Source organism: Schistocerca americana, chromosome 2 (assembly GCF_021461395.2).
Source record: "Schistocerca americana isolate TAMUIC-IGC-003095 chromosome 2, iqSchAmer2.1, whole genome shotgun sequence".
NCBI classification, from domain to species: domain Eukaryota; kingdom Metazoa; phylum Arthropoda; class Insecta; order Orthoptera; family Acrididae; genus Schistocerca; species Schistocerca americana.
The window spans coordinates 699,819,805-699,842,552 of record NC_060120.1 but is presented as its reverse complement, the minus strand read 5'-3'; the positions used below and the strand labels follow the sequence as shown (position 1 = coordinate 699,842,552).

The 22,748-nt window shown below is 44.9% G+C and overlaps 1 protein-coding gene across 3 annotated transcripts in view; it reads left to right on the top strand.

Annotated features, from left to right (window-relative positions):
* The window catches only part of LOC124595134 (uncharacterized protein C1683.06c-like), a 200,176-nt gene that overhangs the window by 127,019 nt on the left and 50,409 nt on the right, over window positions 1-22,748 (top strand). For all 3 annotated transcript variants that reach the window (XM_047133732.1, XM_047133731.1, XM_047133733.1), the window contains one exon: window positions 14,320-14,430. In XM_047133732.1, the coding sequence (XP_046989688.1) occupies window positions 14,320-14,430 (111 nt within the window). The remainder of the gene's footprint in view (window positions 1-14,319; window positions 14,431-22,748) is intronic.

Here is a 22,748-nt window from a genome sequence, read left to right as displayed (position 1 = left end):
CAAAGACCGCAGCTTGGTAAACAACGTTGACGACATAGGTTTGGTATACTAAGAGTTAAGGGCGTCATAGTCTGTATCGATTCGTTTCAGCACGCTCTCAGCAAAATCAGCACCTCTGTACCTACCGTCTGGCTGCTTGTAACAGTTGTACTTTGTATAGACAGGGATCTAGCCGTTTGTGTAAAATGTTCACCACAGTGCTCTAACATATGCCCGTTCCTATGGGAACACGACGCGTCGATTTCCGCGGACTGCTATGAAATGCCGTGCACACGGTACGAACAGCTTCGTTTCTCACTCCGCGTCTACCGCTTCTTGCCGTGTCGCCAACACTGCCAGTCTCTTGTAGGACTGTCGCTTAACTGTAATAGGAGGTCGTGTTTTCTGAAACATAAAACACATTGCGCTTTCTCCTATACAGAGGCCATTGTGACAACAGCATTCCTAAATTACGCTACCTGCAACAAGAAAGAGAAAAAAATCAAATGCTGTGGGAGCACATTTAGAAGCGTACCACAAGAACTTCCATTTTCAACAAAACGCATAGCTGCATCTAGCGTAGCTACTTAACAATATTATTTTGCAATCATAGGAAGACTTGATGCTCAGCCTGCATGACGGCCGAGTTGCAGCATGTATGTACTTCAGGAATCTCCGCCACTGATGACTTTGGACTAAGAAACTTCCCCAATTAGACGGTGCCGGTTTTTCTCGTCCTGCTATCTACTGTGCGTCACAGCAAAGTCACCAGATAAGAAGATACTTGTAGAGCCATACATTATCTGCATGCCATCCGGTAGGGAATAGTCACACGGAAACAGAAATAAAACGAGTCGCAGTTAAGCGGTGAAGTCGGCGAGCGACGAAACGAGCAAATAGCAGCGTTATCTCCTGTCGTAGTGAGGCGGCTCTCTGATGCTATATACAGTGCGACTCAAAAGATTGCACACGGACTGAAGGATCTGTTATAGGAGTCGAAATACAACTATCTAACAGGAACGTATGGTCTAGGCAATAATCCCGAAACAGTGGAAGCTTGGAATGTCAGTGACATCAAGGACAAACAATGCACACGCGCCTTGGGTTCAGCAGAGAAAATGTACCGTACTGTGTACGGAATGTCTGATGCAACTAGACAGTGTACCTGCACACTTTTTTGTGCATGTAAGTGAGATACTCAGTTGTTCACATCCCATGTTTTCGATCGAAAGGGGAGGTCCAATTGCATGGCCTCCTCGCTCTCCTGATTTGACGCCCCACGTTCGTTCGATGTCTGGTGTACTTGGTACGGAATGTCTGATGTGGCGATAACATATTAGACCTTCTGGTGACAAACAGACCCGAACTATTTAAAACAGTTAACGCAGAACAGGGAATCAGCGATCATAAAGCGGTTATGGCATCGATGATTTCAGCCGTAAATAGAAATATTAAAAAAGGTAGGAAGATTTTTCTGTTTAGCAAAAGTGACAAAAAGCAGATTACAGAGTAACTGACGGCTCAACACAAAAATTTTGTCTCAAGTACAGATAGTGTTGAGAATCGGTGGACAAAGTTCAAAACCATCGTACAATATGCGATAGATGAGTATGTGCTAAGCAAGATCGTGAGAGATGGAAAAGAGCCACCGTGGTACAACAACCGAGTTAGAAAACTGCTGCGGAAGCAAAGGGAACTTCACAGCAAACATAAACATAGCCAAAGCCTTGCAGACAAACAAAAATTACGCGATGCGAAATGTAGTGTGATGAGGGCTATGCGAGAGGCGTCCAATGAATTCGAAAGTAAAGTTCTATATACTGACTTGGCAGAAAATCCTAAGAAATTTTGGTCTTATGTCAAAGCGGTAGGTGGATCAAAACAAAATGTCCAGACACTGTGTGACCAAAATGGTACTGAAACAGAGGATGACAGACTAAAGGCCGAAATACTAAATGTCTTTTTCCAAAGCTGTTTCACATAGGAAGACTGCACTGTAGTTCCTTCTCTGGATTGTCGTACAGATGACAAAATGGTAGATATCGAAATAGAGGACAGAGCGATAGAGTAACAATTAAAATCGCTCAAAAGAGGAAAGGCCGCTGGACCTGATGGGATACCAGTTCGATTTTACACAGAGTACGCGAAGGAACTTGCCCCCTTTCTTGCAGCGGTATACAGTAGGTCTCTAGAAGAGCGTATCGATCCAAAGGATTAGAAAAGGGCACAGGTCATCCCCGTTTTCAAGAAGGGACGTCGAACAGATGTGCAAAACTATAGACCTAAATCTCTAACGTCGATCAGTTGTAGAATTTTGGAACACGTATTATGTTCGAGTATAATGACTTTTCTGGAGACTGGAAATCTACTCTGTAGGAATCAGCATGGGTTTCGAAAAAGACGGTCGTGTGAAACCCAGCTCGCGCTATTCGTCCACGAGACTCAGAGGGCTATAGACACGGGTTCACAGGTAGATGCCGCGTTTCTTGACTTCCGCAAGGCGTTCGATATAGTTCCCCACAGTCGTTTAATGAACAAAGTAAGAGCATATGGACTATCAGACCAATAGTGTGATTGTATTGAAGAGTTCCTAGGTAACAGAACGCAGCATGTCATTCTCAATGGAGAGAAGTCTTCCGAAGTGAGAGTGATTTCGGGTGTGCCGCAGGGGAGTGTCATAGGGCCGTTGCTATTCACAATATACGTAAATGACTTTGTGGATGACATCGGAAGTTCACTGAGGTTTTTTTGCAGATGATGCTGTGGTGTATCGAAAGGTTGTAACAATGGAAAATTGTACTGAAATGCAGGAGGATATGCAGCGAATTGACGCATGGTGCAGGGAATGGCAATTGAATCACAATGTAGACAAGTGTAATGTGCTGCGAATACATAGAAAGATAGAGACCTTATCATTTAGCTACAAAATAGCAGGTCAGCAACTGGAAGCAGTTAATTCCATAAATTATCTGGGAGTATGTATTAGGAGTGATTTAAAATGGAATGATCATATAAAGTTGATCGTTGGTAAAGCAGATGCCAGACTGAGATTCATTGGAAGAATCCTAAGGAAATGCAATCCGAAAACAAAGGAAGTAGGTTACAGTACGCTTGTTCGCCCACTGCTTGAATACTGTTCAGCAGCGTGGGATCCGTACCAGATAGGGTTGATAGAAGAGATAGAGAAGATCCAACGGAGAGCAGCGCGCTTCGCTACAGGATCATTTAGTAATCGCGAAAGCGTTACGGAGATGATAGATAAACTCCAGTGGAAGACTCTGCAGGAGAGACGCTCAGTAGCTCGGTACGGGCTTTTGTTAAAGTTTCGAGAACATACCTTCACCAAACAGTCAAGCAGTATGTTGCTCCCTCCTACGAATATCTCGCGAAGAGACCATGAGGATAAAATCAGAGAGATTAGAGCCCACACAGAAGCATACTGACAATCCTTCTTTCCACGAACAATACGAGACTGGAGCAGAAGGGAGAACCGATAGAGGTACTCAGGGTACCCTCCGCCACACACCGTCAGGTGGCTTGCGGAGTATGGATGTAGATGTTGATGTAGAGTACGATCAACAGAGTAGGCGCACTGGCACTGCAGCCATATTTTGGAAGAGCGGGTTTGAAGTATTCATCCGGCCGTTCTGAATTATGTTAATTTGGTTTCTCTAAGCCACTCAAGGCGAATGCCAGGATGATTCCTTCAGCAAAGAAATGACCGATTTGTTGATGGAACTGCTGACAATAACGCAGCGAACTGACCACAGATTAGGCTTCACAAAAGACTACGAAGGACTTTGGGGCCACTATGAATGGAGAATACCCTCAGTTGTTGAAGGATGAGGGAGAAAGCAGGCCGTGGCGTTGTTGAAGGAGGTACCACTACATTCGTCAGAGCCCTTTCAGACCACAGGAAATCGAAACGAGGATGGATGGGAAAAGATTTAGGTCCACCGCTGGCGAATAAGAATGACGTTGTCCTAATTGAGCCACTTAGTTCAGTACCATACCCCCTCCCTTCGAGATATTTCGTTTCCGCTTTCAAGAGCATGTGTGCTATAGCAGCTTTGACCATGTCGAATAACAGTAGTCTATTTCTACATGCATAAAACGACAGAGAAGTATTTACTACAGGTTGTGATATTTCGTATAGGTACTTTCATGACGCTTCTTGGGAGACCCGTGTCTGAAAATTGGAGAAGTAATCGTCGGAACACAGAGCAAAGCCTTTTACACGAGATTTCTAAGTTTTTCTCTGCGCGACTGAGTGACTGTATGATTTGAGGTTTGTATGCCAGTAAGTGCTAAGAATGGGGCCTTCAGCTCGGTTAGAAATCCGAAATATATCATCGACCTTTCTGGTTCTTTCGTGAAAACGAGGAAACACCTTTCCTATAAGGTATTGCATACTAACGATTCGCTCTAGAATCGTCCTCCCCATTTTACTTAATTACTTGAAACCAGTTCTCCAGTGTTAATAATTCCGTACTCGTCATCCTCCAACAAAACAAGCAGATTTCTGGTACTAGCTTGAATTAGCTACACCTTTAATAGACTTCGGGATTGTAGCTTGGGTTTAAAAGAGAATTATTTCTCTTTCTAACTATACCCTGGAAAGAAAGAAAAAAAGAAAAAAGTAGGGTTGAGTTTAGCGCCGCATCAACATCGAGTTTGGGCTTGTATTGCATCACCTCTTTCACGATCAATTTTTTTGGAGTGAAAGGCATTAATGTATGGTTAATTCAGTTAATGTCGTAGTCAGCAGCAACAATAAGAAAAATGTATGCCACGCCGAGGTGGGTGTCATGGGTTATTCATAAATACCTCCAGGGTTTGAGATGATAACTGCGCAAAAGCTACAAGACATACAGAAAACAGATACACTTCAGTGTACAGAGCATCTTTCCAAGTTTTTAACTCATATCATAGACGCTCGATATGGACTCCGTTTGTCACACCGCAAATGCCAGTATCTGCGTGCAGTTCACTGACACGAATTTTTCGCGAACGGCAGCCCGCTTCGCATATCTCTTCATCGCGTTGCCTATCTCCAGGCGTGAACTAATTCTATGTGGAAATACGCAGTGGAGTGGAGGGTTAACGATGAAACTTGAAGATACCACAATCTACAGATGCAAGCTGTAATTACAATGGTGTCTAAAATTAAAACAACAAACCGCTATTTCCCGTCCTGTGACTAATTCACGATATAATCATACAAACTGTCAACGAGATGTCCGTACGATCGTGCTCTGCACGGAAGATGGCATTCCGGCCAACGGGCAACCATGCCAATGATGACGTCAGGGTACCTATGAAACGAGGTAGTGTTTGCCGGGTAGTCCCACATCCACAGTCGCTGTGTACACAGTGACAGTCGGTGCAGTTTGGCATAGAGAAGATGGCTACCAGGTTCTCTGCGCTGGAGGGCCATGGAAAGAAAGGAAGCAGGAGAGTCGCAAACTGATGTGGACCGATGGCTTAAGAATAGTTCTGTTCTTTCTCGGATATGGCGACAGTTTGAGGCCGAAACTGTATCCCAGAGACCAGGGCATGGGCGACCACGTGTGGCTGAAGAAGAGAGGACCATTATTTGACTGTAAGGGCATGACAGTACCGCCCTGGTACTGCACGGCAACCGGCATGTAAACGGTGTGCAGAAGGCTTCGGCAGAGAGGCCTTTATTGTCAGAGACTTGCTGTATGTCTACCTCTGACGCGCCTTCACAAAAGGGAACGTCTAGAGACGAGTCATCAACATGCCACCTGGATGGTCGAACAGTGGGCCAATGTTGTTTTCACAGATGAGTCCCGATTTAGTCTGGAGAGTGGTTCTCGATAGATTCACATCTGAAGGGAACGTGGAACGCAATTTCGGGAACCAAACATTTTGGAAAGATAACGATATCGAGGAGGATCCCTAATGGTATGGGCAGGGATTATGTTTAGCACTCGTATCCCTCTTCATGAAACTGTACGGGTGAATCGGCAAGGTTTAACTGATGTGAGGTATCGTGACAAGATCTTGGGATTCCATTTGCGGTTGTTGCGAGATCCTTTGGGCCCAGACTTTGTATTGACGGACGATAATACTCGGCCTCATAGACCAATGGTGTTTGACGTTTTCTTGGAAACGGAAGATATTGCACGCATGGCGTAACCTGCTCGCTCTCCGGGTTTGAATCACGTAGAGCATGTCTGGGATGCACTAGGGAGACGTCAGCATCCACATCCACTCTCCAAGACTGTGAGCAGCTCCACAGGAAGAATGGGCGTTATTTCCTCAACATGAGACTGATGACATCATTCACAGCATGCCCCGTCGTTGTCAGGTGTCTATTCCCCTTCCTGTATGAGTAAGTATACATTCGTCTCACACAATGGCACGAATAAATAACCATATATTTACGTTTTCAGCGTTTAGAATCACATTAACAGGGATATTTTAATCGGTTTGTAACTTATATGGCTGCAACCATCCCAAATCTGACATCAAAATAAAATAAAGTGAAAGATTATTTGTGGTTAGGAACCAGTGAAATTCATTTCTGAAAGTGGTGTTGCAATAACAAAAGACGATACCCAAGTTTTTTTTAAGAGAGAAGAGTGAGGCTGTTGGGAGGTTGTTGGATCGCAAGGTGTAAGCTGCCGTCGGCAACAAGTATTTATTTAAATAATAAACGGCGCATCACGCGCGCAGGCATCATTAACGTTACAGAGAAAAGGCGTTTGACCTTAATGTCTGTCTGTAGAAGCCTTGTGCACTGTTGTTTTCCACTAGACTCGCATTCGGGAGGACGACGGGCCAAACCAGCGAACGTCCATCCTGATTTAGGTTTTCCTTGATTTCCCTGAATAGCTTCAGGTAAATGCCGGCATGGTTCCTTCGAAAGACCACCGACGATTTCCTTCCCCATCCTTCCCTAATCGGAGCTTGTGCTCCGTCTCTAACAGCCTCGTTATCGACGGGACGTTAAACACTAATCTCCTCCTTCATTCTTTTCCAGTTGTACCATTGCATCCGACACCTTTTTATGAAAGGTGGTCTCGGAGTTACTACAATTTCTTTGGTAATTACTTACAGTATTTTACATCTTTGGTTTCCGCATTACACAAGTACGCCTAGCGAGGTGACGCTCTGGTTAGGATATGGCTACACATAGATGGGGCGCAAGTCCAAACATAGGTTCTACGTGAATTCCCAAGATCTGCAACGGCAGATCTGCCTAACTTGTGGGCAATAATTTATTCACTTTGCCCCCAAAAATGCAATTTCTGCGTTAATGGTGAGAATTTTCCTTGCTAATGTGTCACGTAAACTTGTTTTAAATCCACAGTTATAAAATTCTAAGCCGTATCAAGCTGAGAATCTCTGATCAGTGCCTGAAGCGATGTACTCTCCATGACGCTGTGTTGCGAGACAGTGTCTTGTCAGTATTTTTCTGTACACTAATCTTCGTTGTTTTAGGGCAAGTGGTTTCCATCTCATATATAATGATATTTGAACTAGCGACCAGTAGCTGCTTTGCACCGATAGTACCAACTAGTCTATGGCCGCACTTGTCTGACGTAGCTGTTTCTCGTGAAACATAGTGTCTGTTATTGAAAAGCGTAACAAAATCATTCCATAGCACCTGAGATTAGTCTTCACATACAGACAGAAAAACGCGGTGGCGGTTTTAAATTACATTATACATAAGTATTGACGACTTAGTTCGAGTGAGAACCTTCAGAGGCGCCTAACTTCGTCGGAAACCACTTTGGGTACTATACTGTGTGTCTGCAGCTCGTGGTCTCGCGGTAGCGTTCTCGCTTCCCGAGCGCGGGGTCCCGGGTTCGATTTCCGGCGGGGTCAGGGATTTTCACCTGCCTCGAGATGACTGGGCGTTGCAGGCCGATGTGGCCTAGCGGTTCTAGGCGCTTCAGTCTGGAACCGCGCGGCCGCTGCGGTCGCAGGTTCGATTCCTGCCTCGGGCATGGATGTGTGTGATGTCCTTAGGTTAGTTAGGTTTAAGGAGTTCTAAGTTCTAGGGGACTGATGACCCCAGATGTTAAGTCCCATAGTGCTCAGAGCCATTTGAACCATTTGACTGGGTGTTGTTGTGTCGTCTTCATAATCATCATTTATCCCCTTTGCGGTCGGAGGAAGGCAATGGCAAACCACCTAGGACTTTGCCAAGAATGGCTGTGCGGGTCTCACGCATCGTCCCCTACGCTCTGTCAAGGAGTATGGGACGTCATCATTGTACTGTATATGTGCTCCCGTATTTACGCAGCACATCAAAACAGTAAGAGTACCGAGACTCAGTTTTTTTTCAACAAAGTTGGCAGCACTGCGTTCAAGACCAAGGTATTGGTAGTAAGCGTACGTTCGTTTCTCTCAGTCAGCTGAAAGCTCTTGTTGTATAGTGCAGTGTGGGAATGACCGTATCTGTTACGAATCCGCGGTGGTCTAGCGGTTCTGGCGCTGCAGCCCGGAACCGCGGGACTGCTACGGTCGCAGGTTGGAATCTTGCCTCGGGCATGGGTGTGCGTGATGTCCTTAGGTTAGTTAGGTTTAAGTAGTTCTAAGTTATAGGGGACTTATGACCTAAGATGTTGAGTCCCATAGTGCTCAGAGCCATTTGAACCATTTTGTTACGAATCCCGATAACTGCCAGGTGAGGGGCGCCATCTGGTTTTTCCTGAAAACGGAAAAGCACCATTCTAGATTTTTATCGAGGTCAGAACTGTTTATGTTGCTTGTGTGATGAACCGCACTAATACAGGTAGTGTGAACTTAGAGGTGCAGAACGAATGTTCATCAGAAAGAATGGAGTGGGCGTCCCTCAATCGTGACTCATGAGGTGGTGAACAAGATCGAAGAAATGATTAGTGGTGACCGCCGATCGGCTCTGGACGAGATAAACACACTGTTTTCAGAAATCTACATATATCTTCTGGATGAATTCATTGCAGAAACATTTGGTTTCAGAAATGTGTGTGCGAGGTGGGTCCAAAACAGCTCACAGATTAACACAGTCAACAGAATCGCATCTTCGCGGGACAGAACGGACGGTCAGAATATGATAATGGATTATCTTGTTGAAATATAAAGTCACGGAGACCTCAAAGATAAGACACAGCCACTGGTCTAAACATGTCGGATATTTAAAGCCTTCTGTCTAAATTTCCGACAATACGAAACACAGGTGATCGTTTTGTGCACCCAATAGAACCCCATAAGATGGCGCCACGTGGTGTGACATCTTGAATCTGGCAACGTTCACTCCCCTCGGAGCTTCCACACACAGAGACGTCCATAGTGGAGCTGCACCCAAAACCGGGACTGGTCTGAAAAATCGACGCGGCGGCACTCCAGCGTCAAGGGCTGTTGTTGGCACGCCTCTCACTTGCCTCTTCATGTGAAGAAACAACAGTTGTCGCTAAACTGACAATCTTTGATGCTCTAAGCAGACATGGGCAACGTTCGTGACTCGCGGGCCGGATTTACGTACTAACTAAAGCTCGCAAGTCGCCTCGTCATTGTACTCTGTCGTCAGATCTGACAAAGATCGCCGACTATCCTACCTTACAGAGAAGGCAAGCCTCCGATCTCCGCGTTCTCCGCGCCGACGTCTAGCACCTTATCGCCTGCTGGAAGTTGTACTGTCTTGTGCCACTTTGATCTATACAGGGTGACGTGGCGAGACGTGACTCTAACCTGTATACTGACAATAGCCCTGCCTTCAAGATTAGACACACCTCGACTTATTAGTGATATAATTCGTTAAATTTTAGTCCAAGTTGTTTAATCGTGTGAATGTAATAGAAACCATGCACAAACTACACATACGACTATAACAGAAGTACCCAGGTTACATGCCCCTCCTACATCGCACACTCTCTGTCAGTACTACTCATCAGTAGTATTCCAATGCGTTGAGGTGGTGGACTGTCAACACACTTTATTATCGGTACTTCTCGTTACAGTTATTAGGATCTGATTAATCTTGTGCAGAAGCACGTTATCTGAAACATAAATACGCTCGTTCAGTGAACCGTAATGTGGACTGGTATTGACAACAACAGTTCAACAATTATCAGTAAAATTGCATTCATTATAACCCTTAACTTGCTCCGACTATGGCATATTATTAATAATTTAAATGATTAAGACCTCTTAATGACAGCGAATAACTTTATAGCCCGCAGTAAGTATAGCTATCGCTGGTTATTTACGTTATTCACGCTAGCGATCTGTATATTAAACGCGCAAACAAAGTTGACACTCGGTGCGCTGGCTGATGGGAGCGGTTGTAAATGGGAAATGCCTTTGCAGTCGCTCCCATCAGCCACCGCGCCGAGTGTCAACTTTGTTTGCGGGTGCAATAGTTTATTACGCGAATATCTTTCACTCACTACTATAAAAAAAAATCACCTAAAAATATTTACAGTGACCAACATTTGACTTACGATAAATCTCAATTTCGTACACCCTTTTTCAGCTAAATTTAATAAACCGCTTCTTAATACGATAATTCAGAACGTAGCAACCAAAGTTATAACTTCATTGCAAACCAGCGATATAGCGACAGCTATCTCTGCGATACTATTTTATCAGTAAAATTGCATACATTATAACCCGTAACTTGCGCCAACTATGGCATATTATTAATAATTTAAATGATTAAGACCTCTTAATGACAGCGAATAACTTTATAGCCCGCAGTAAGTATAGCTATCGCTGGTTATTTACGATCTGTAAACGTTATTTCTTACTGTCTCTTTTTCTTATTTCTTTCTCTTTAAATCCTTGACATAACATTTAAGTGACTAAAGGAGGTTAAACCTTTGCCTTTTCTTAAATGATAACTAATTAAGACCTTTTTCTCTAATTACTGATTTTAAATCGTAATAAAATCTCAAAAGACAGCGATTCTATGCGTCTATCTCTTTGACCTTGAATAACTGACTTATCTTTTCAAGACTGACTTTTAACTGCTTTACATCAATGCAGCTCTTTGCTATTTACGCCACTTGCGCATCTTTCAGTGGGGATTCAATCCTTTCCACTGTAAAATTAGACTCCGAACTCAGAATGAAATCTGACTTTTCTCTATTAGAATCAAATTAGTATTTCACTTACAACTTCCATGTGAACGAGCGACATTCAAAAAAAATCTGAGCCCCAACAAATCGGGATGGGACAATAAACAAAAAAGAAAAAAAAATCATAGGAGCCACCACCATTTTTGTGCTAACTTTAATGTAGCAATCAAGGCTCCTCGACTTCAGGTGTTGGCAACCGCCTTCCCTCTAACAGCCCCTAATTTACATTTTTCTGCTCATCACCCTACCAAACAATGAAAGTGAATATCGTCGAATAATATTAATTGGTTCCGCTAGGTTACGAAGGCTGTCTTCAAAGATTAGTGTCACAAAATTCACCGGCAACATTAATTCTGTCCTCTTATACATAAGTCGTGCAGATCCTGGTTCCTGGCTGTATAAAACATCATCTGAGACTTGAACTCAATGGTACACAAGTTCACAACTATTATGCCACTCAAAATTTACACCAACATAAATCTCTCAACGCTCAGTTACCTTAGAGTGGGCGTCCAAAATCATACAAATACCGCAACCGCTCAATTATGTTAGGGCGTGGGTGAATACAGCAACCACAAACTTGAACCACAAACACTTCTAGAGTCTTGTGCGCACCAGGAATACCACGAATCGTACTCTAAGTCCAGTCCAATGACTGCCTAATACCTTCAAACATCAACTTTTCCAAATACGGAATACAGTTTCACCGAAATTAGAGTGTATCTTTACAACAGCACGCAATTAGAGCGTAGCTTCACGACAGCACGCTAGGCCGTTAAACAAGCTGAATCCAAGCTATTGCAGCGCCATTTAACCAATTCCTCCACATACACGATCGTAGCAAAAATCTCTCCAGCGCTACGACTCCAAAATAAACTCAAATCAATCAGTTTAACTTACCCTACTTTCTCTCGCAGAGCAATATAAATTGAATCATATGCACTGCAAAACACGTTTAACAACTAGGTCACACTGAGTTTTGATCTACAACACCGACCGAATACTAACTCAATAATTCAATAAAACATCTTGGCGATATTCTCACAAGCAAGACTCAAATCAGAACTGAACTTCTAAATACCAAAAACCAAAGGGGAACCAGTTCAGACATCACTTCATAATTCCATTGCTTTTAACAATTAAAGGTAAATCCTTCGGCGGCCTTCGTCTCATTGAATAGCGGCCAGTTCTATGTGACGAGATATCTCTGGGTCGGACAGTTGGTGGCTGATGCTGCTGCTGCTCTCATCTGTTGCTTTCCCCTCTTTGGGGAAGTGTGAGGGGAAGTCTGTAGCGTTTCGGCTTTTACTCCCCTGTGAACGTGTGTGTGTGATTTTTCTATAGTTTTTGGTGTCTGTGATTTGTGATGATTGTTGTGAGTGTGTCTGGTACTTGCCTGAGGTAGGCGAGAAGTTTGGTGTTATATGGGAAGGAACAGGATGAAGGATTGGGTGTTGTGATTTTCTCTTCGACTTAGTCGTCGAAGATCGTCTGGCTGATGCTGCCGGCGCGAGCAGACTCTTTGCCGCAACTCGATCGTTCTGTCAAGTGCGGTCGAAAACTCGCTTTTCTACGTTAGTTGCACACATAGAGAATTTAATTATAGAACATACATACATTTATAACCATTCATCACTTATTTAATACCTGCCAGTAGCTAAGTTAGTATGTTGAAACAAGTCCTTGACGGCACCCAAAAACTTTTAACCCGTCACAAAGTTCTACCACTTTTCATAGATGCTCACGATACTAGCCGCGAGCAGCGGACCAGTTTCGCCGCTTCCGAGATGACGCCGGGTCGTCACAGTCTGCACTTTGAGAGACTCGGCTATGACCGTGGAGTTTCCCATTCGTGGCCCGTACAGTCAGATGGTTCAAATGGCTCCGAGCACTATGGGACTTAAGTGCTGAGGTCAACAGTCCCCTAGAACTTAGAATTACTTAAACCTAACTAACCTAAGGACATTGCACACACATCCATGCCCGAGGCAGGATTCGAACCTGCGACCGTAACGGCCGCACGGTTCCAGACTGTAGCGCCTAGAACCGCTCGGCCACCCAGGTCGGCCCCGTACACTCCCTAAAATAATTTGGCATTCGTCTCTGTTCCGCTTACATACTTTCCTTACTGCGCCACGTCCGTGCGACACCGGCAGACAGTTCAAAAAATGGTTCAAATGCCTCGGAGCATTATGGGACTTAACTTCTAAGGTCATCAGTCCCCTAGAACTTAGAACTACTTAAACCTAACTAACCTAAGGACATCACACACATCCATGCCCGAGGCAGGATTCGAACCTGCAACCGTAGCGGCCGCGCCATTCTAGACTGTAGCGCCTTTAACCGCTTGGCCACCACGGCCGGCTAAATGGTTCTGAGCACTATGGGACTTAACATCTGTGGTCATCAGTCCCCTAGAACTTAAAACTACTTAAACCTAACTAACCTAAGGACATCACACACATCCATGCCCGAGGCGGGATTCGAACCTGCGACCGTAGCAGTCGCGCGGTTCCGGACTGAGCGCCTGAACCGCTAGACCACCGCGGCCGGCCCGGCAGACAGTATTCAGTCTCGCGATATTCAGTAGTCATGATGTTTTAGCTCGTTAACGTATCGGGTTCGTCCTATAATTATACTCTGGGGAATAGAGGTCTCAAACTTCCTGACAGATTAAAACTGTGTGTCGGACCGAGACTCGAACTCGGGAACTTTGCCTTTCGCGGGCAAGTGCTCTATCAAGTGAGCTACCCAAGCACGACTCACGACCCGTCCTCAAAGCTTCAGCTCTGCCAGTACCTCGTCTCCTACCTTCCAAACTTCACAGAAGCTCTTCTGCGATATAGGTCTGGATATAGATCTGTTTTCGGGAGCCAGTGTTTAGAGTAGGAAGGAAGCTGCTAGGACGAAGATGAAAACTAGAACAGAGGGTAGAAAAGCAGTATCATTGCAGTCCCAATTCAGTGGATGGAAGTTGTGGGTTTGGATAAGTCTGCCGTGTGCAGGATTGTAGCAGCGTCTGCATTACAGCTTGTTTCCTACAACATATCAGCTCTTTCAAAGCTTCTTTATAGCTAATAATTGAACTTTTACTTGCGCTGCCGTTACGGTAGCAGGATGGAGTAGAGAAGCAGCACACCAGCTGTTACAAAAAGTCGGCATTTCTCAGTTACCTCTATAAAGTTATTGTAGAGCAATCTCGAGCTTTGCAAGTAAAGATGTAACCAGGCGACGCTCGCGTGCGCAGGTGGTCCCTGTGGCTGCTTCTGCTGGGCGCCGCGCTGCTGCTGGCGGCGCTGGTGTCGGTGCTGCTGCTCTACCCGCCGTCCCAACAGCGACCCGACAACGCCGCTGACAGGTCGGTATTTATTCACTCTACCTACTGCTCTCATACTACATGTAATGCCATGTTGATCATGTACCTGTCTTGAATCTTCAATTACTCATCTTGTTACTGCCGTGAACAGTTATTGTCTTCCATGGTCTGGCGGTAAAATTATAGTAACTAGGTGAGAGACTCGGCAAGGCCAGGGTCAGAATGTATGTCATAGGAGAAGGCATGAGTACCATTCTGCATGGGAGATACATACAGACGAGTATCTCATGGAAAATACGCACTATTTCAAAAATGCACCAAATCCACAGTTTTGGAGATATGGCAATGAAATTTTGTACCACGCTTTACCTGAAAGTAACACATTTACATAAAAAATCCTTTGATTATATATATTCAACTTTTTTTGAATGAAATTTGAAGTTTTATTTTCAAAAAATAATGTATGTTCCTTTTTCTCAGAAAGTATTCAAGAGATTTCTAGAAAAATATCTCTGTTTCATCTCTTTATATGTTGTAAGGTTCTCTCGTGAGGTTTTTGGAATAGGTCAAATAGGAGAATTTTCGTAATTTTTTAATTGTAATTCCAAAAGTACAATTGTGAATTAATGCAAAATTCCAAGCACTTTGCCCCATATCTCAGCTTGCAATTAGAATTTCAAAATTTGCTCTTGAGATAACTTTTATTAGGTTTACAGAAATATGTTGAAACGTCCCCTTAGAACAATTATACATGACTGTCCTTCAACTGACACACAATATTTTTAGCGCAACGCAATCTGACTTTCAAGAATCCCTACAAAAGAATGGCCCTGACTAACATTAACCTATACATTTCACAAATCACTTACCTCACAAAAATCTTCGTTACTCGAACTACTGCAATACAGCGAGCGCCACTACTGCCAGCTAAATAAAAGATTCTAACTACTGAAGGCACTAACTACTGATAGGCATAGTTAGCAAATGAAAGATTTTAATAGAGAACAAACAATATATTTACCTTAATAGTGTTGAAAAATCATAATATACATAGCAGTTCATGACATCCAGTCTTACAAATTTCAAAACTCCGCCATTTCTCTCCCCACATCCACCACTGCTGGCGGCTCACCTCCAACTGCGCAACACTACGCACTGTTAACATCCAGCTGCCCAACACTACAATGGCAGATATTCCAACAACAATGCAAACCAGCCACAGACTGCACACAGCACAGCCAGTGATTTTCCTACAGAGCGCTACGTAACGTTGCCAATAAGAAAACATAAACAGCCTACTTACAATATATACAAAATTTCAGAATTCTAGCATTCATAGAATCTGAGGAAAAGGTACATAAACATTAAAAAACAAACTTTTCAGGAAACGCAATTTAAAGTTCAACATAACTTTTTTCTTTATGTCACTTCTTCAGAAGGCACCACATTTGTACTCTGGGTCGTCTTTCCCTTCAAGGCTTCTCTTCTGGTTTCTCGTTGTCTGTCTTCTTTCCTTTTCCAGGTCTTCAACTGACTTTTCAGCTGCAGAGACGCGCTGTAAATCTATTTTTCTCAGGATTTCTTGAGTAAAATTACCTGTCTTGAAGCCCATTCTTTCTAATACCTTCATCCTCCCGACGTTCCTATCATTAAATACAATAACTGCATCATAAGTTGCAATTCTGACAACTGTAGCAGATGCAAATGTGTTTTTAGGGCATCGTTTCCATATGAATGAATTTAGAGACTCATTTGGATTTTGAGTTTTGCCATGAACACACTTTTCGAGAAGTGCAGGATCGGCCAGAATCCTGTAAGTGGGCTTGACAAGATCCAGTATACAATTTTGAAGCCTATCTTTGTGAATGTAGGGGTTGTTATCCCTCCGAGCTTGGCGTGGCAGGGAGGCCGCGTCATACTTTTAATTAATTTTCAGGCACTTCAGATGTGATTGCAACACTGAAACTTTGAGAACTTATTGTCCATGAGTTGTACCAACAAATAAAAAATAAATCGAAAATTTGCATTTTCGGTCAATTTCATCAACATCCCTCCTTAAGGGATATTATCGCAGTTACACTGTTAGTAAGGTAGTTGAGTTGCGGTGCGTGCCGGTGGGTAAGTGTGATGGGCAAAAAACCGCGAAACATGGAGTAATAAATTCTCTTAGGTAAATCTAAATAATATATGACTCACAGTCTTTACCGTATATGTCAGTATGCTTCTATTGTTTCATTAACGACGCGATGTATTGGTGATAAGAGTCGTCAACGTATTTCATGCATTCTGTGGTTGGTGCAAGTGGGTGATTGTGATTGGCAAATACCTCAATATAATGCGTTTTGCGGAACGCTTAGTTCTCTTAGAAAAAGCTATAGCGTGTGGCTTTCGAACTTTATAGTATTATACTCGCGTATACAGTCCTCACGCTGTTCCATCCATACTGACATTAACAATACTTTACGCAGACATATCTAAGCGCGGGTAACGCCACGGGGCCAGTCCTATCTGGATTTTTTTCTTTGTATCTCTGTTGATCGTGGGTAAAGTGTAACTGACGAAAACGCGCTGAGAGATTAAAAACTGATCTATTTGATGTTACACGTCGTTATTAAAGTGTGAATGACGAAACCACGTAAACATGGTATTATATCGGACGAATCAAACAATACACACATTTTCCATTTATAAGTCACAGAGTATATAGCTTTTCCCAAGAGTATTTATTGCTCCATGTTTCGCGGATTTTTGCTCGTAAGACTCACCGATTGCCACCCGCCGCGATCAAACTCCCTTACTAACAGCGTGAGACCAAGGGCTCTCTACCACCGCAAGCAAAAATTGGTGGCAGTAGGTGGCCACGGAGCCCGTCAGTACGTACACACACAAGTGTTTTATATGTAGATACAGATTTGCACCAAAACTGTAACGGCACATTTGTAACAGGCTCCGTGTTTCTCGCATTCCAGTCAAGTGTCCACCTCATATTGTCGTTCCAGTGGCTTCTCTTCAGTTTCCTCTTCTAATCAGTCGAATGGCCAATTTGCACGCGTCCGTCAGCATAGGTGCATTTGTGCTCCTTGACTCATGCGTCTCGGGGTCCCATGCGCCCTATCCAGCGTTAAGGTAGTGTGTCACTGAGCAACTGGCGAACAGTGTTGTGCCAGTACGGCCGAGCCCCACACTTTTTGAATATGAAGTCGAGTCCTCACCAAACTGTGGTAAAAGCCAAGCCAGCAGCATTCGAAGATATTCCAGTCACTGTCTTTTCATCGAAAGAAAGGCCCTAAACATTTTTTATAAAATATGGCACAATAATCGATCACTTTCGGCGAATCTCTTTTTGTGCTCAACAATACCATGAAGGTTGAGAAGTCCCAAGATGTGCACGTTTCTTCGGTTTACTTTACCGTTGATATGAAATGTAGCGTCATCACTGAAAACTAAACGTGATAAAAATCTGCAGACGCAGCATAGAAGTTTGTCAAATGCTTCCTCCCGTTGCATGGGGAGCGCAGAGTCGACCTGAACTCTTACCTTTGCATAAAAATCCTTTCTCTTCAAGTTGACGATGCAAAAAAACGAATGTTTTTGGTGGATGTGTCCCTAAACGTCGATGAAGCTCACACGGGACTGTAATCCCTGTATCACTCTTACCAAACTGTAGTACACATGACGTCTATTGTTGACGGGCTCCATTTTGATTCAGACAAACTGAGCAGTAAACTGTGATCGTTCAGACACCGGACGGTGCGTTAGATGACGGTACTGGTTCGTCGATGTCACGGTCAGGGCGGACCGTACCCCCTCGAGCATGGGTGAGCCGTGTCTCAGTGGGAGATGGCCTGCTCTGTGGCTCATAAAACGTCATTCAGAAACAAGCACGTATCGTTCCGCAGTGCACCGTGTCTCCACTCACGGCTGCCAGCAGTGGCACCGGGTAGCAGCTCACGAGCCACGCCGGCCGTTGCAGTTGTTGGGACGCGTGCTCTGCACCCGGCGACGTCGCGGCAAGTTGGCCGCAGCTCGGCTAGTGTTGTCTGCGCTGCCTCTGGCGTTAGCAGCGCAGGGCAGTGGGTTACCAGAACGCCCTCGCAAGCCCCTGTAAGCACCCACTGACCCTGCACGGAGTGTGCGACACTGGGCTGGGTCATAGCGCGGCCTCCTACAGGAGTAGGGTCCGCAGCTAGAGTGACCAGCTCTCCCCTATTTCCCAGGATTCCAGTATTATAGTAATACACTACTGGCCATTAAAATTGCTACACCACGAAGATGACGCGCTACAGACGCGAAATTTAACCGACAGGAAGAAGATGCTGTGATATGCAAATGATTAGCTTTTCAGAGCATTCACACAAGGATGGCGCCGGTGGCGACACTTACAACGTGCTGACATGAGCAACGTTTCCAACCGATTTCTCATACACAAACAGCAGTTGACCGGCGTTGTCTGGTGAAACGTTGTTGTGATGCCCCGTCTAAGGAGGAGAAATGCGTGGCATCACGTTTCAGATATTGATAAAGGTCGGATTGTGGCCTATCGCGATTGCGGTTTATCGTATCACGACATTGCTGCTCGCGTTCGTCGAGATCCGATGACTTAGCAGAATATGGAATCGGTGGGCTCAGGAGGGTAATACGGAACGGCGTGCTGGATCCCGACGGCCTCGTATCACTAGCAGTCGACATGACAGGCATCTTATCCGGATGTCTGTAACGGATCGTGCAAGCCACGTCTCGATCCGTGAGTCAACAGATGGGGACGTTTGCAAGACGACAACCAACTGCACGAACAGTTCGACGACGTTTGCAGCAGCATGGACTATCAGCTCGGAGACCACGGCTGCGGTTACCCTTGACGCTGCATCACAGGCAGGAGCGCCTGAGATGGTGAACTCAACGACGAGCCTGGGTGCACGAATGGCAAAACGTCATTTTTTCGGATGAATCCAGGTTATGTTTACAGCATCATGATGGTCGCATCCGTGTTTGGCGACATCACGGTGAACGCACATTGGAAGCGTGTATTCGTCGTCGCCATATTGGCGTATCACCCGGCGTGATGGTACGGGGTGCCATTGTTTACACGTCTCGGTCACCTCTTGTTCGCATTGACGGCACTTTGAACAGTGGACGTTACATTTCAGATATGTTACGACCCGTGGCTCTACCCTTCATTCGATCCCTGTGAAACCCTACATTTCAGCAGGATAATGCACGACCACATGTTGCAGGTCCTGTACGGGCCTTTCTTATACAGAAAATGTTCGACTCCTGCCCTGGCCAGCACATTCTCCAGATCTCTCACCAATTGAAAACGTCTGGTCAATGGTGGCCGAACAACTGGCTCGACAGAATACGCCAGTCACTACTCTTGGTGAACTGTGGTATAATGTTGAAGCTGCGTGGGCAGCTGTACCTGTACACCCCATCCAAGGTGTGTTTGACTCAATGCCCAGGCGTATCAAGGCCGTTATTACGGCCAGAGGTGATTGTTCTGGGTACTGATTTCTCAGGATCTATGCACCCAAATTGCGTGAAAATGTAATCACATTTCAGTCCTAGTATAATATATTTGTCCAATGAATACCCGTTTATCATCTGCATTTCTTCTTGCTGTAGCGATGTTAATGGCCAGTAGTGTATATTTTTTAATTGTCCCACCTGCCTTATTGACCGCCTGTTTCTTCTATATTTGTAGTTGTAAAAATTAATCCCATGAACTACTATCGACAGTTCAAGTTTCATGACGATACATGCCGAAGAGTTTTTGTGTAATAATCGATACTACTGTTGACATACACTGAAGCGCCAAAGAAACTGGTATAGCAATGCGTATTCAAACACAGAGGTATGTAAACAGGCAGAAGACGGCGCTGTGGTCGGCAACGCCTATATAAGACAACACATGTCTGGCGCGGTTGTTAGGTCGGTTACTGTTGCTACAATGACAGGTCATCAAGATTTAAGTGTGTTTGAACGTGGTGTTACAATCGGCACACAAGCGAAGAGGCACAGCATCTCCGAGGTAGTGATGAAGTGGGGATTTTCCCGTACGATCATGTCACGAGTGTACCGTGAATATCAGGAATCCGGTAAAACATCAAATCTCCGACGTTGCTGCGGTCGGAAAAAGATCCTGCAAGAACGGGATCAACGACGACGGAAGAGAATCGTTAAACGTGACAGAAGTGCAAAAACTGATGGAATTTCAATTCTGGGCCATCAACAAGTGTTAGCGTGCGAACCATTCAACGAAACATAATCGATATGGGCTTTTGGAGCAGAAGGCCCACCCGTGTATCCTTCTTGACTGCACGACACAAGGCTTTACCCCTCGCCTGGACCTGTCAAAACCGACACTGGACTGTTTATGACTGGAAACATGTTGCCTGGCCAGACGAGCCTCGTTTCAAATTGCATCGAATAGATGGAGGTGTACAGGTATGGAGACAACCTCATGATACCATGGACCCTGCATGTCAGCAGGGGACTGTTAAGGGTGCTGGAGGCTCTGTAATGGTGTGGGGCATGTGCGGTTGGAGTGATGCGGGACCCTGAATCGTCTAGATACGACTCTGACAGGTGTCATGTAAGCATCCTGTCTGATCGCCTTTATCCATTCCTGTCCATTGTGCATTCCCACGGACTTGGGCAGTTCCAGCAGGACAATTCGTTACCCCTCAGATCCAGAATTGCTACAGATTGGCTCCAGAAAGACTCTTAAACACTTCCGCTGGCCACCAGACTCCCCAGACATGAACATTATTGAGCATATCTGGTTTGCCTTGCTACGCGCTGTTCGGCAGAGATCTCCACCCCTCGTACTCTTACGGATTTATGGACAGTCCTCCAGGGTTAGTAGTGTCAGTTCCCTCCAGCACTACTTCAGGCTTCACTCGAGTCCATGCTACGTTGTGTTGCGGCACTTCTGCGAGATCGCGGGAGCCCTACATGATATTAGGCATGTTACCAGTTTCTTCGAGTCTTTAGTGTATATCTAAGCGAAGAAGACGCTTTTTCTCAAGGGAATGCGAGGAGCTAAGATAAAATGACAGAACCTACGTGCCTAGAGGCGTTGTCAGAGGGGGAATGTTTCTCGGTCAATACTGGCAAACCACGGCTGTGTTCGCCTCGTACCAATCGACTGTGGTACATATAAGACACGGAAGTAATAAGGACTCGCGAAAGAGAATTATAGAGACAGTCATGTTTAAACACGTTCGTTACGTTATTTATTTCTAAACTGATTCACAAATGGCTCTGAGCACTATGGGACTTAACATCTGAGGTCATCAGTGCCTTAGAACTTAGAACTACTTAAACCTAACTAACCTAAGGACATCACACACATCCATGCCCGAGGCAGGATTCGAAGCTGCGACCGTAGCGGTCGCGCGGTTCCAGACTGCAGCGCCTTTAACCGCACGGCCACGTCGGCCGGCGCCTTACAGCTTTTCATTTTGTTCTGTGTGATCAACTTGATGACAGCATCCTACTCTCTCTCTCTTCATATCATTCTGCTGTACTGTCCTCTTGGACACCCACCTCTTTCAGTGTGTAGCAATTACCTCCATCTTGTGACCGCATTACATGTAACATGGGCAGTGCTTCCTTGTTGGCACTACGCCTAGCGGTTGCACATTGCCCTGCTTTGCTTGCCTCTTGCATTACCAAGGGAAAAACTCTAGAGGCACTTCAAAACTGAGCAGACGCATAGACTAGCATATAGCGGCTATTCTCTAAAGCTGTAGGACACACCCATTCTATCAAACAAATTTTCTGTTTGGTAATACCACTGATGTCAAAAAAGTCATGCGATACCTCCCAACGTCGTGTCGGACCTCCTTATGCCCGGCGTAGTGCAACAACTCGACGTTTCATGGACTAAACAAGTCGTTGGAAGTCCCCTGCAGACACACTAAACCATGCTGTCTCTATAGCCGCCCATAATTGCGAAAGTGTCGCGGGTGCAGGATTTTGTGCACGAACTTACCTCTCGACTATGTTCTAGAAATGTTCAATGACATTCATGTTGGCCGATCTGGATGTCGAAATCAAAAAATGGCCACAGCGGCCGGCGTGTCTAAACCATTCGCTCGAATTGTCGAGAATGTTTTTGAAACCAATCGTAAATAATTGGCGCATTGTTATCCATAAAAATACCATCGTTGTCTGGTAACATGAAGTCCGTGAATGGCTGCAAATGGTCTTCACGTAGCCGAACATAACCATCTCTAGTCAATGATCGGATCAGCTGGACCAGATTACCCGGACAATCCCATGTAAACACAGTCCACACTATTATGAAGCCACCACCAGCTTACACAGGCCTTTCTGGCAACTTAGGTCCATGACTT